A 15125-nucleotide genomic window follows, 5' to 3' on the forward strand; every position below is an offset into this window, starting at 1 on the left:
GTGTTGGGGAATCACAATTTTTAAATATCTCAAGTTTTTGCTATGAAAGTTCTATTTCAAAGTTCTTCAAAATGATGCCTGATGTTCCTGCATGCTGTGTTCCAAATTTATGTAAATACAAGATGGAAAGTGTGAAGTATGTGCCTTCAAAAAAGAAGAAAAACACTGACATTTTATCTATATATATTTAATAGATTTATGAAGAACATATATAAACATATATAAATATAGATGCATCATCAAGGAAGACTTAGGACACATGAACATGTGGCAGGGGTTGGAAAGAACATAATTCTTTCCCAGAAGGCGAAGGGGGAACTATACTTAGTCGGATCCAGCTACAACATCATTGGAAGTCATTTCTCGCCAAAAAGTATCTCCACGGCAAATTCTGGTGGATAAATTTTCCATGCTTTTTGTTTATGTGGATTATCCAATTCATTTCTTGGTAGACAAAGCCTAAGAATAGAAAAAAAAATTACATTTTATATTGGGGCTCACCAAAAAGCCACGCAGTTGCGTACCCACGTTAGAGCTGGAAGAAACAAAAAAAAACCTCACCATGAATAGAACCCCAGACCCTTTTTTGCATTTCAGATGGCTCCTTCCACCTTTTTAGTGAGACTTAAAAATACTTTAATCTTCAGCAACACATCAGTAACACATGCTGACTCTCTTAGCATTGCTTTATATGGAATTAATGACATCCAAGTTTAATAAAATATCTAAATTTCTCTCTGTGACAGAAATCAGTCAGGATAGACATGAATGAAAACCCAGTAATAAAATACTATATCTATTTTAATTTATGTGTGAAGTTGCAATTTTTTGAATTTTTACAATCAGACCTTGGAAATGACCTTGAGCAGTAGGCTATAACTCCCATATGCTTAGCGTTCCAATAATGGAACACTAGGCATAAATTGGTTAACCCATTTATGCCTGGTGTTCTAAATGATAGAAGTTAGCATTTTTGGCTAAACAACAATCTCATAACTAACAAAAACAGCTTTACCAAGTAGTATGTAAATTTAAATGTTACAGAAATCTTTAGAAATTTATATAAAAGTAAGAATAAAAGTGATCTAGCTTATCACTTCTCCAAAATGAACGCAGTGTTTTAAAGGAAAAAAACGGTATCCTTTAGCAAGAACCACTTTTGAGGAGCAGCATCAAATGAAGCTCCACCCAGGTCTCACTTTTTGAGGGACTTTGCTCATGTTAGAAGAAAAAGCTTATTGTTTGTATGCATCTAAAAAAAAAAACTTGTAAAAAATTTCCATCAAATCCAAAGTTGACTCTATCAAAATCCATTAAATGTTTTGCATTGCAAGTGTGTAGACCAGAGGTTTAATTTCCTGTTGCCTTGCTGGACTTAAGGAGTTATTCGATCCAGTTAACATTTGAAGAAAAGATTAGGACTGGATGTAACAATAACTATCAATTCATGCCACATATAATCACAGCCACTTCTTCAACTCTGATCTAAATCATTTAAAAAATATTTTGTCCTTTTGTATTGAAGAGTATGGTTGATACAAAAAAAAATCTCAATTTTTCACCATCACAAAACAAATGCTACTTATAGTGGAGAACTTCTAGACTGAGAAATGTGGTTCCAAATATGGCAGGTTTTTTTGGAACAATGATCTCCAAACCCAATTAGTAATTTTTCAGAAAGTTTTCCCAATTCAGTTATTAGAAAGCCACATTTGAATGGCTATTTAAATAGACCATTACTTAATGATATTTCTTAGCTGTATTCCTTATTAATACTGTGTCTTGTAACTTCTCCCAGATATAAGTGTGTCCGCCAGCTTTTCAGCTAGCTGAAGCCTCCCTAGGTCCTGCCTTACTTTAGCACAAAAGTTGATGGTGGTTCATCATTGGTAAATCAGCACCTACTGACAGGGACCTGACATATTGAAGGTGCTGAGCAGACTCATATTGAACTTCTCTGGGAGGAATTTACTATCAAACTTAAGATCTGATGATAATACTTTTGAACTCATAACACAGTCCTATGGCATGGACCCTGAGGATACTGCAACAGTGGGTCTCAAGAACAAATGTATTTTTAAAATAACCAAAGTAAGAGGAGTAAGGCAAAGAAAAATGGTGGCTCAGGGATTTTTTTCTTTCTATAAATTAAGTTTATGACAACCAGCAAAAGACTTGCCATTACACCTTATTTATAGACATTGAAGATTAGGCTGTTTCTATGGGTTTCTATTATATTCATACCTGTTATTTTGAATAAAAGACGTGTTGAACCAGAAGAAAAATGGACAATTGTCATAGTATTTAGGAAGATTCTAAAAAGAAAAAAAATTTCAAAGTAAAACTGACACCAAGAACTAATCATTCCAAAGAAATTAAAGTTCATTTCTTTATTCCTTTATATATTTATCAAACAATTATAACCATTAAATAGGTAGCACACTGCAATCTATAACAATACACTCAAGACACAAAGGAGGAGGCTTTAAGAAAATGCTATTGCATTCTCTTGCTGTTTGTATCAAAATTTTCAAGGAATAGTGTTTTTCCCATGATAGGTCTTTAATTTAAATGCTGCTATTTGAATCTGGTTTAGATAGTGCCAAACAGACGCTACTAAGGACCTATGCCTATATATACCCAACTACATTGTAGTGAATTCTTATAATTTTTTTGTTGCCTCAGCATCCCTTTTAATTATAAATTGTATTTTCTGATATCAGAAGCGGGGTTCAGTCACCCTCAGCAGTTTCCAGTTCACCTCCTCCCAGTTTCTCCATGTGACTGATCCTGATATCTGCCTTATACAACCTTCTCCTGATGACCACTTCACTATGGGACAGCTAGATATAACCTACTTGACTCATCCCACAGACCCCCATACTCTGCAGGGACCACGTGGATATATCAGTGACCACCTCTCAGTCACAGCAGAGACTCATGGCTGCTTGCGTTAAACCAAATTAGATTTCCCCTCAGGAAACCTGCTCAGGTAGCAACTTACATCCCAATAAAGGCTTCCACTCTCAGGTCCCTCCCTCTCTCTCACTATTGCTCCCACCCATCAGTCGAGCACAGGTCTCCTGGATGGCTCCCCCTTCCAGTTGGCCCTGTGTGCTGCCCTCTTCTCTCTGGAATTAATAAAAAACTGCTTTGGTTATTTCATGTGTTGTATTGTGCTGCCTTCTCTGTTTCACCCAACTGAGTCACCCAGACCTAACTCTCTTTCTAGTCAGTGCTCCCAGCTACTCGGGAGGCTGAGGTGGGAGGATTGCTTGAGCCCAGGAGGTTGAAGCTACAGTTAGCTATGATCACGCCACTGCACTCCAGCCTGGGTGACAGAGTGAGACCCTGTCTCAACTTCTTAATTTTTTTAAAAAGATGCAAAACAAAATGTAATCATTGCTATGCAGTAAAACATACCTTTGGGTTTTTTTTTTTTAGCATCTTGGCTTTTACTTTTTTTGTGTTTATTTTGTATTTTTTGTATTTGAGAATACATGTAAATTTAGAAAAATTTAGAAAATTTACAATTTAGAAAAAAACAAATGAACACAAATTATTTAAATTACATATGCTCTTTTAAAAAAATTTGTTATAGATCTGATTTATTGTTTTCCTCCCCCTCCCCCTCCCTTGTTGGGAATTGTAGTAAAGCAAATCTTAAATAAAATCATTAGACCAGACAAGAACAATGGCAGAGGCTATTTTGTGATTACTCACCGAAGAGAAAAACTGCACTTTCACATCATCATACACAGGTGGACCGTCATATACATTAATTAATACTTTGTCTGATTCAGTGTCATGCAATATCTATGAATGAACACATGGAATTGAGAACTATAAACCTAGATAACGATAACAAAAGTTCCTTTTCACTTATCATGACTTCCTGTATTTATCAAGTACTTTTGCTCTCACAGCCCAATCACTACATGCATAAATAATTATTAATAATCTTTTCTAGTTGCAATACTGTTGTTTATGTGTGTGTGTGTTTTCATTTGTTTTTTGTTTTTTGAGACAGAGTCTCACTGTCACCCAGGCTGGAGTGCAGTGGCGTGATCTCGGCTCATGGCAACCTCTGCCTCCCAGGTTCAAGTGATTCTTGTGCCTCAGCCTCCCGAGTAGCTGGGACTATAGGCACAAGCCATCACACCCAGCTAATTTTTGAATTTTTAGTAGAGATGGGGTTTCACTGTATTAGCCAGGCTGGTCTCAAACTCCTGGCTTCAAGTGATCTGCCCGCCTGGGCCTCCCAAAGTGCTGGATTACAGGCATGAGCCACTGCACCCGGCCTGTTGTTTATGTCTTTTAAAGGCCAACATGTTTAGGGTTATCATGAACCACTTTTCTTTTTTTTTCTTTTCTTTTCTTTTTTTTTTTTTTTTTTTTTTTTTTGAGACAGAGTCTCACTCTGTCACCAGGCTGGAGTACAGTGGCATGATCTCGGCTCACTGCAACTTCTGCCTCCCAGGTTCAGCTGATTCTCCAGCCTCAGCCTCCCAAGTAGCTGGGACTACAGGCACGTGCCACCATGCCCAGCTAATTTTTGTATTTTTAGTAGAGACGGGGTTTCACCATGTTGGCCAGGATGGTCTCGATCTCCTGACCTCATGATCCACCCACCCTGGCCTCCCAAAGTGCTGGGATTACAGGCATGAGCCACCGTGCCCGGCCATGAGGCACTTTTCAAAAGTGCTGCACTTTTAAAAAGTATTGAATTTTCCATTAGACTTTAATCAATTAAATATTATTATTTAATGTGTGTCATTTGATTTTCATGTGTTGGGGCCTTTTTTGAGAATACATTAAGAAGCTCAATTTTAAAGCTAGCATTGACATTCAAAAAGCAATGCATAACTTATCATGGTTTTTTATTTTCTAAATTTAAAAAATAACAACGGGGGTCTGTAACACTTGGGGGTTGGGCCTGCATGCTCCTCCCAAGGGAGGGGGATAGTGGGGTCCCCCTGCTCATCATGTTTTATCAGAACTCTTGTGTTTGTCAATGGGATCTTTGAACTTGACCAGTGCAGGCTGCAGGATGGAGTGACCAAAGATAGCTCAAGTTTTGGAATGAATGACTTTGAAGCTGTACTAGTTCTTTGACTCATTCTCATAGAAATAATGGCACCCACAATAAGAAAGGTCTATGCTAGGCCCTGTGAAAAACACAAAAGGAGGTGCAGACTCAGTTGGCCCCTTCAGGGAGCTGTACACATAAGAAACAATAGTAGAATGGTACATAACTCAATCTGTATAATAAAGACTGGGTGTGCTGTTATGCACTATTGGGGGCTAATTAACAGAAGGTACAGAATGCAAAAATTTCATTAAGGAGGTAGAAATTGAATTGGGCATGAAGCAGTTTAGATAAAGGAAGAAGAGCTCTGAAAAAAGAATCTAGTCCAAACGGAGAGAAAAAGACCAGCAATAACACAAAGTAGAAATTAGAAAAATGGGCCAGGTGCGGTGGCTCAAGCCTGTAATCCTAGCACTTTGGGAGGTTGAGGTGGGCAGATCACCTGAGGTCGGGAGTTTGAGACCAGCCTGACCAACATGGAGAAACCCCGTCTCTACTAATAATACAAAATTAGCCAGGTGTGGTAGCACATGCCTGTAATCCCAGCTACTTGGGAGGCGGAGGCAGGAGAATCGCTTGAACCCAGGAGGCAGAGGTTGTGGTGAGCTGAGATTGTGACAGTGCACTCCAGCCTGGGTAACAAGAGCAAAACTCCATCTCAGGAAAAAAAAAAAAAGAAAAAGAAAAAACTTGGAAAAACAACAACAAACAATGTCGGGCAGTGTGGTTCATGTTTATAATCCCAGCATGTTGCAAGGCTGAGGTGGACAGGCTGCTTGAGCCCAGGAGTCTGAGACCAGCCTGGGCAACATAGCAAGTCCCAGGCTCTACAAAAAATAAAAAAAATTAGGGGATTGCTTGAGCTCAGGAGGTTGAGGCTACAGTGAGCCATGATCATGCCACTGCGCTACAGCCTGGGTGACAGAATGAGACCCTGGCTCAGGAGAAAAAAAAAGGAAAGGAAGAAATAACCAACTAACTAACTAACTAAATTAGAGTTGTGTTCCAAGAGCCAAAAGGGATGACCCAGTTTATTTGGAATGAAGTCTGCTGGTCAAGCTACTAATGGAAAAAAGCTCAGGTATTATGTTAGGGCTATTATATCTTCAGAGCTCGAGCCAAGGAAATAAGAGAGAAGTTGTTGAAAAATATGGTGGGGCATTTCCTATGTGACAAAGAGGCCTGATAATTATCACATATAACACTTATTTAGTGATTTATAGTTCACAAAGAAACTTCATATATATTATCTAATTGAATTCCCATTACACTTGGATGTGTTATTTATTTTACAGATAAAGATGTTGAGACAAAGGTGTTAACTGGCTCTGACCATGGGCACACAGTGTGTCTTCTGCTCTACCTACAATTTTTCACAATGAGAGGAATATTTCAGGATGCATAGTTCAGGATTCTATACATTGCATTATAGAAGGAGAAAGAAAGGGTAAGGAGACCACTGCAGAAATCTACGCTGAGCAAAGGAGATTCTGGACAATTAGTGGCAGTGAGAACAGAAAGGAAGGAGAACATAGAAAACTGTCAAAGGCATAATCAACAGAGATGGATGAGTAACTGGATTTAGGGGGCTGAGGCAAAGAGAATCAAAGCCCAAGGCGTGAGTGGAAGAATGCTGGTGCCATTTGCAGAGGCAGAGAGAAAGCTCCTTGATAATTGAGACTGGCGAATGCATTTGAGTTGGAGTGGAAACTGTTCATGTTGTAGCTCCTGCATCTACCACTCAGTGGGTGCTCATAAATAGCTCTTCAGTAAATGAACAAATAATAGTTGAAGTAAGGGGAATGGGTCACCCTTTAAGAATAAAGCATTTGCTAAGAACAGAAAGCCAAGGGTCAGGCCTGGGTGAATGCCCTCAGTTGGGAGAGGCCAAAAAAGCTGGGGGCAGAGTGGGGAGGGGGTGGCAGGGAACAGGGTTAGTAATAGGAGAATTTGAGACAAAGGCCTGGGTAGGAATTCTAAAATTTAGGGTTATTAGACCATGAAGGATGCTTTCTTACTGTTTCAGAAAAGGTATATAGTTTTAGGCATTTCTTCATTGTAGCAAAACATTGACTACCAGGTCCCTTTTGCTTTGGATAAAGAGGTTCCTCCCCAGTTCATTCACCCTTGCGTTGTTTCTCACAGGGTCATCCCACAGAACGTCTGACTTAGAATCACTTGGGACATTGCTAAGTCTATAGATTCCTGGGCCCCATTCCAGATTTCCCGAATCATACTTTGGGGGTACAACCTAGGAATGTAAATCTTTACAAGCTCCTCAGTGGTTTTCATGCACACTAAACTTTTAGAATCAGTGCTATATAATAAAAGATCAAATGACTGAGAAGAAGAGAATATGGCTAAAAATGACCAGATATGTAAATTAAAATCCTTAATACATTCCTGGGAACATGCTCAGCATTTGTGGAAGTGTGAAAGGCAAAGCAACACTGACCAGAAATACATTCTGGAAAGCACCCTGAAAAAACTGTTTTGAACAAACGGGTTAATTTATCTCTGGTTTGCATCCAAACCCAGTGACACCAAGTTGTATGGTAACCAGAAAGCGTTATGTAATCTCTTTAAGGTGAGTGATAGTTTAGGGAGGTGAACATTGCTGGTTTGACATTCAGCCTTAAAACAAACATCAGATTTTTTCAATTCATATGTTTTCTCTTACCGAACAATTTCCTAATGAAGTACTGGAAAAGACAACCTTTTTCTCCATTACTACTTGGACTTTTAGATCACATACATCACCTGTTCCAACAAAATGAAATTAAAAAGTTAGGTTGGTTAGCATGAAGTTCAATATGTCTCACCACTTAACATCATGGATTAAAAAGAGAAAAAATTATCCAAGCTAACAATGTATCAATAGTTACTTATTTGGTCTTGCATGGATTTTGTCTTTGAAAGACAAGGCTTCAAGCCCATTTCTGTCTCCTAAAGCAGATTTTATAAGATGAGAGAAGAGAAAAGAATACATATAGTTCAGCTTCCAGGACTTAGAATCCCATCACTTTATCTTTCCAGAAAAAATATTTAGGGAAGCTAGGCCGGGCACGGTGGCTCACACCTGTAATCCTAGCACTTTGGGAGAGCAAGGTGGGTGGATTACTTGAGGTCAGGAGTTCTAAACCAGCGTGGCCAAGATGGTGAAACCCCATCTCTACTAAAAATACAAAAATTAGCCAGGCGTGGTGGCACATGCCTGTAATCCTAGCTACTTGGGAGGCTGAGACAGGAGAATTGCTTGAACCCAGGAGGCAGAGGCTGCAGTGAGCCGAGATCACACCACTGCACTCCAGCCTGGGTGACAGAACATGACTCTGTCTCCAAAAAAAAAAAAAGAAAAAGAAAAAGAAAAAGAAAAAGAAAATTCAGGAAAGGTGACTTGCAACCTTTCTTGCTAATATGTTGCTTTCTTCAGACTTCTAATCATAATGATTCTTAATAATAAATACTGTCATTTAACTACTTTGGCCCTACTTTAAGGCCAGTTCCTGATGCAATCTCTATAAAAATATAGGATAGTTATATCCAAAAATTCCCGTGGTGTTCAGTATATATTTACAGACAAAGGCTCTTCTGTTCCTTTTTTTCAATTCAAATGACCCACTTCCCTTAGCGTTTCCTCAAAGACTTGGTTTCTCAGCCAATTAATTTTTTATTGCTTTCCTCTCAATTCTACATTAATTTTAATTTAAATATTCACAAAACTAAAAGTAGAGAATTAAAACAAATATTTTAATAAACTAGTGTATTAATTATCTTTGATTGTTCATCTCATATGCTGTTTGTTTTCATTTAATTTTGTTTTCACTAACACCATGATATTCATTTGTCATTAGAAATCACAGTTTCTTGCCTCAGTTCCCTCTTTCCCATTTCAGGTGCAGAACTTCTTTCTATTGATGTCTACCAGAAATCAGTGAAATGTAGAACTAAACTCAGAAGGCTAAAAATACTAGGCTGTCTGTGTGGACACCAGCATCCTGGCCCCATGGCACCTATAGCACCCAGCACTGGCACCATCTCAGGTCCACAAGCTGGCTGCTAGAAGAGGTTTGCTTTAGGGGTTCCGAGCATCGCCTCCCTGCTACCTCTCCGGCAGTGGGGGTGGTGAGGCCCCATCCCTTCCACACAGACACATCCTGCTTTCCCACCTCCCCTGAGTGTAAGCTGGGAGTGAGAGGGTTACAGATGGAGGAGAGAGGGGAAAGGGAGAGCCCAGGGTGATGAGAAAAAAAATGCCTCTAAAAGAAAGTGAGAAAATGATACGATACGGAGACACCTCCACCAAGGCAAACTCTGAACTAGAGGTGGTTCTGAGAAATAAGCAGGCTTGAGGGCACATGGGTCCTCCTCCTCCCTCATCAGAGGCTCCCTCTGCCCGGAAAAGTCCACCTGGGTTGAGACCAGAGGAGCAATGAGAACAGGAGAGATGGGAAGGGGATGAAGTCCCCCAAGTTGGTGATGGAAAAGAAAAAGTGAAGAACATCTAAGGGCTGGCAATCAATGGGCAATTGCAGGAGGAGGGGCATACAAAAGGAGGAGTTCCTGTGTGACAATATGTAAAAAGACAGGTATGAGTTAGGCTCACTTGTATATATAACTATGAGCAAAACTCTCCCAGAGTGGGGACTCTGGCCCTCCTGCCCAATTCTTCAATTATACATAAAGCACTTACCACGAATCGAATAAATAATGAATCTTTTTATAAAGAGTATCCGTCTTGGAGGGAGATTCCAGTTGTAGAGATGTTTCACTTGTGCAAAATATCCAACATATCTATTCTGAAAAGCAACAGAAATCTTCCTTTAAGTGGAGATGAAACGTCTAAAGTCAGCATTCCTTTTTTTTTTTTTTTTTTGCATTAAAGCTTGTTAATGGAGGTAAGTAATTAAGAAAATATTTACTGGATGCCATTATATAACTGGACATTTTTAGGGATGCTGCCCCACAACTATCTACCTTAAGGGAAAAATACTGAATTCAGTGCAATGGGGAAGTAACAAGGATGGAGCCAGGCCCTGTTTATAGGCTGCTTATGGTTGAGAGGGCAACTAATCAGAAGCACAACAAAACAGTTACAGCATCATCAGTGTCCAGATAGAAGCTTAGTTGTGACTGAGTTAGAGGAAGGCTTGTGGTTTGGTGAAGAGCAGCTTCCTGAGCATGAGAGAATGGTATAAGTGAAAACTCCAGAGGAATACCTCCAAACCTCAGTAGCAGGTTTCCCGTCACTCTTCTCTTGTTCCTGACAGCTAGAATTTCTTCACTTTGCATTTCCTCAATTCTGTTTTCTCAAGGAGGCCCTGGAATTCTCTTAGCTTTGTCCTTTCCCTGGGGCAAGCTGTTCACAACGGTTCTCCCCTGAATCTTTCTTCAAGGTATTGAAGAGCTCTGGTACTCAATCAACTGGTTCAGAATTCAAAAGTTGGCCATCATGGTGGCTCCCGCCTGTAATCCCAGCACTTTGGGAGGCCGAGGTGGGCAGATCACCGGGCGTCAGGAGTTTGAGACCAGCCTCGCCAACAGGGTGAAACCCTGTCTCTACTGAAAGTACAAAAATAGGCCATGCGTAGTGATGGGCACCTATAATCCCAGCACTCGGGAGGCTGAGGCAGGAGAATCGCTTGAACCCAAGAGGTCAAGGTTGCAGTGAGCTGAGATTGCACCACTGCACTCTAGTCTGGGTGACAGAGTGAGACTCTGTCTCAAAAATTAAAAACAAAACAAAACAAAGCAAAACTCATAGGTTCACAGACTGTTCCTTACCCATTGGGAAATGCTCATTAAAGTAACTAACTGCCATACTTCCCTTTAGAAAGGGCCAGTCATGAGACAGGTTCATGAAAGTCCTTAACTTAGGAGTAGATGTAGTCAGTAGAATGGCTAACAATGCAGGATCAGAATGTGATGGTGTCTGAGAATCACCACCAGACACAGAGGGCACTCTGTCCTGAGGTCTTGCCAACACAGCTCTCAAACGTGCAGCTGAATCCCTTTGTTGCTTTTTCAGTGAATCAGAAGAGATTCAGTTGCAGCCTTTGGTGTGCTGGTTCTGGACTAAAGTTAGGGAAACTATGCATGACTGCAGAAGAAATGGGGATGGGGAGATGTGTGGGGACAGTTGTTGAAGGAGCTCCATCTAGCATCCCCTTAGTTTCTGCCACTAGATTCTCCACCTTTCCCTAAGGGCTGTAAACCACCAGGGCCCTCAAGCTGCTTGTGCTCCCACGCTTCCTTCTCCTACAACTTAAAACAACATGGACTTGTAGTAGAAATTAATACAACCAACACATAGGAGGCACTCACTACAAACAAAGAAAATATTATGAGAAAAGGGTGGAAAGATGGGTAAGCCACGGGCTTTGCCTTTAAAGGGGATACAGAAGTCACCACTTCAAATAACTAGAGAATGATGCAAAGTGACGTAGTCCCTAAAAGAAACACAAAGGGCTCTAAGAATTGGAAAAGCAAGAGACTACTTCAGGCTGAGAAGGGAAAGGGACTCTAGGAAAAGGGGCATGAGCAATGGCATGAGGGTATCAAGTGTCCATAGGCTGGGAAAGAGCACACAGTCTAAATGTGTTGGAGTATGGGATGTGTGCATGCACATAGTGGAAGAGAAGGTTGGAAAAGTCAAAGTGTGGCTCTTGAGTGCCAGGTTGAAACGTTTAGTTTATTGCCATTGGCAGTGGGGACATAGTATGGATTTTGAGCATGGAAATGGCATGTTTAGGGCTGCACTTCAGTAAATTCACCTATCACTTTTCGCTTAGGGTCTATGACTATCTTTGTTTTGTTTTGTTTTGTTTGGGGCTTGGGTGTGGGAGAAAAGTAGCAGTGGATAAGGGTGAGTTCTTCTGGCCCAAGCTAAAGGTTTAGGGCCGGTAGTTAGAGTGTTCTTCTACTCAGCTCCCACCACTTAAAGAAAAACTCATTTACAGCCACATCCAAATCCATTTAGGAATTCCCAACCCGCTCTCACTTTGGTTTCACGGGCAATATAGAAAAGGCAATATAAATGAGAAGCTGTGCACAACAAGGGCTTCAGAGACTGACATCTAGATTTCAGTCCTTGGTTCAAAGGTTACTTTCTCTGAACCTCAATTTTCTAATTTATAAGATGAGAATAATAGTAGTGCCTACTCATAGAGTTACTGAGAATATTAAATGAGATAGTGAATAAAGAACTCTTAGAATAGTTCAGCAAAGTCTAGAATGTTGTAAACGCTATAGGATAAACATCCTGGTTTCTGCAATAAACAAATTACAAGTAATAAAAAAGGGTGAGAAATCTATGAACTTAGATTCTTAAAAGAGACTTAGGAGACACAGAAACCAAATGAAATGTGTGGACTTTGTTTGAATTCTGATTAAACAAACTAAATTTTCAAAGATTTTAAGACAATTTTGGAAACAAACATGGACTACAAATTTGATATGAAGGATTTTTAAGGTATAATATTGTTAGATATGATAAAAAGTGTTAAGGTTTTTTGTTGTTGTTTTAAGAGTACTTAAATGTCACACTAAAATGCTGTGGGAAAAAATGATCTGACGACTGAAATTTCCTTTAAAATAACTCAGATTTAGGGAAAGCAAGAGTGGAGAGTGGGGTTGGAGGGTGTGAGTGGAGTGGGAAAGAATGGATGAAACGTGGCTGGCGCCGGCTGAAATGGCTGTTGCAGCAATGTGATGACTACATGAGGATATATTGTATGATTCTCTGGACTTTTGTATATGATTAAAAATTTCCATAACAAAATGCTTCTAAAAGAAAAAAGAGAGTAACAGTGTATATTTCATATAGGTGTTATGGGTATTAAATGAGATATGTAAAAGTGCAATACTGTCTGGTATACAGAAGGGGTTTTGAAAAGTTTATTTCCCCTTTTATTTTCTCTTTTAAAATACATCTCCGCCACAACACACAGAAAAGACACACACACACACACACACACACACACCAGGAGTCATCCAAAAACAGTCTTTGTGATGTTCTGCAAGGGTTGAATTGCCCTAGTAAGGGTTTGTGAAAGACTTGGATCTTTTTTACATTGAAATCAAAGGCTGGTGATTTTAGATACACTTCAGGGTCCTGGAGCCTTGGGTACTGGACCTTCCTACCTTGGGAAAATAATCAACTCCTGAGCTCCATAAACAATAACCAGTATAGAATAGAAAGCAGGATTCTCTGAGGAGAAGCCAGAGTCCCCAGCATGTGGGCAGCACCTGAAGTGTGACCCTCAGACTCAGGGAGGGACCAAGGACTGTTGCAGGGCACCCAACTGCTGCTGCCTGATCACCAAAGGAGAAGAGTCTAAAATGAAACCAAATAACAGGTGGCAATCTTAACCCACTCCCCTAAAAAAACTCCCATTTTTAAAAAGAAAACTTACCTGAGAAGGAGTTTCTACTCCCTGAAATTTATTGCTGTGGGTTTTATCTGTTCGCCTTTCTCCAAAATAATATAGGCTTTCCTACAAAAAAGGGTACAATCCAACCATGGTTCATCTGCACTCTTTCCTTTCCTATATTAGGTACCCTTAGTGTTTCTATGCCCACCTTCTTTCCTAAAGTCAGTGATTTTGTTTGTTTGTTTTTTGGTAGAGTCTTGCTCTGCAACCCAGACTGGAGTACAGTGGCAGGATCTAAGCTCACTGCAACCTCTGCCTCCTGGGTTCAAGTGATTCTACTGCCTCAGCCTTCTGAGTAGCTGGGACTACAGGTGTGTACCACCATGCCCAGCTAATTTTTTGTATTTTTAGTAGAGATAGGGGTTTCACCATGTTGGCCAGGCTGCTCTCAAACTCCTGACCTCAAGAGATCCACCTGCCTCAGCCTCCCAAAGTGCTGGGATTACAGGCATGAGCCACCCATGCCCGGCCACAGTGATCTTTGGGCAGAGGCTACCAAAAATAACAAAATTAGGACTTCTCTCATTCAAGGATTCATACATTCATAAAATTTTAGAGCTGGAAACACCTTAGAAAGCATCTGGTCCAACCCTTCTTTTCATATCACAAATGACAACACTGAGACCAAAAGAAAACCAAGCAACCTGCCAAGGAGATGCTGCAGCCAGTTAGAAGAAGCACAGGCCTGGAATACAGGTCCCTGGATCTCAGTCTAGGGCTCTGGATCAATGGCTGTCAATGACTTTCAAACCTTTTGTTTTTTAAGCTGCAATCCACATTAATAAACCTAGGAGACACACACACACACACACACACACACATACACCAATATTTAAACCTTTTGATATTTTCTATTCTGCTCTATTCCATTTTATTTTCAAAAGATGTCAGTTACAACCCAGTAACTTTATTTTAAAACTTACTGATAAATCATGATCCACAGCTTGAAAAACACCATCCTAGAACACCCATTTTCAAAATCTGTGTATCTCAAATCAGAGAAAGCAAAGGTGGTGGAATGGGAGTGCTGGGCATTGTGCACAACCACCACCTCTTCCCTAGACTGCAGGCCAAACAACTCGAGCAGAGCTGCTGGAAATGGTAGCATCTCAGCAAGAAAATGGCAGAAAGAAAAATGACTGAGAACTCTGCTTTAAGTGGAAACAGCCCACCTTGTCTTATCAGAAATTTCTAGAGGTCACAGACTCCACATGTATTGACTAAGCAAAGATATTTACATTCAGGAGAGGCTTTGTTTTCAGTTGTGAAATGTTGCTTTTTATCTACCTAAGAGTTGTGAGGATGGGCAAGGCTCTTTGGAGAATTTATCTAATTAAGCTTGATACTATTCTCACGAGGAAGGAAGAAGTCATGGTACTGGCAGGAGTAAGAGCAGGGCCAGGTGAAGTGAGGGAAGCATGTTGATTACTGAATGTTTTTTTCTGTGTAACATGACTTTACTCCCCTCACCTTAATCCTGCCCCATCAGGTCTTGTCTTTATTTAAAATGTTGATATTGTATACATCATAGATTTTTTGCATTAATTTTTATTAAAATATTGCATTAAAATTATTTATTTTAATTATTATAATTTTTAGCATTC

At 40.0% G+C, this 15125-nt stretch overlaps 1 protein-coding gene across 1 annotated transcript in view; it reads right to left on the reverse strand.

The window, feature by feature from the left end:
* Positions 1-235: 235 nt before the first annotated feature.
* TPTE2 (transmembrane phosphoinositide 3-phosphatase and tensin homolog 2) overlaps positions 236-15125 on the reverse strand; it is a 130181-nt gene continuing 115291 nt past the window's right edge. The window contains 7 exon segments of the mRNA XM_063792403.1: positions 236-362; positions 365-459; positions 2245-2315; positions 3724-3816; positions 7770-7849; positions 9783-9888; positions 13504-13584. Coding sequence (XP_063648473.1) covers positions 325-362; positions 365-459; positions 2245-2315; positions 3724-3816; positions 7770-7849; positions 9783-9888; positions 13504-13584 — 564 coding nt within the window. The 3' untranslated portion in view covers positions 236-324.

This window comes from Pan troglodytes, chromosome 14 (genome assembly GCF_028858775.2).
Source record: "Pan troglodytes isolate AG18354 chromosome 14, NHGRI_mPanTro3-v2.0_pri, whole genome shotgun sequence".
Classification (NCBI taxonomy): Eukaryota; Metazoa; Chordata; class Mammalia; order Primates; family Hominidae; genus Pan; species Pan troglodytes.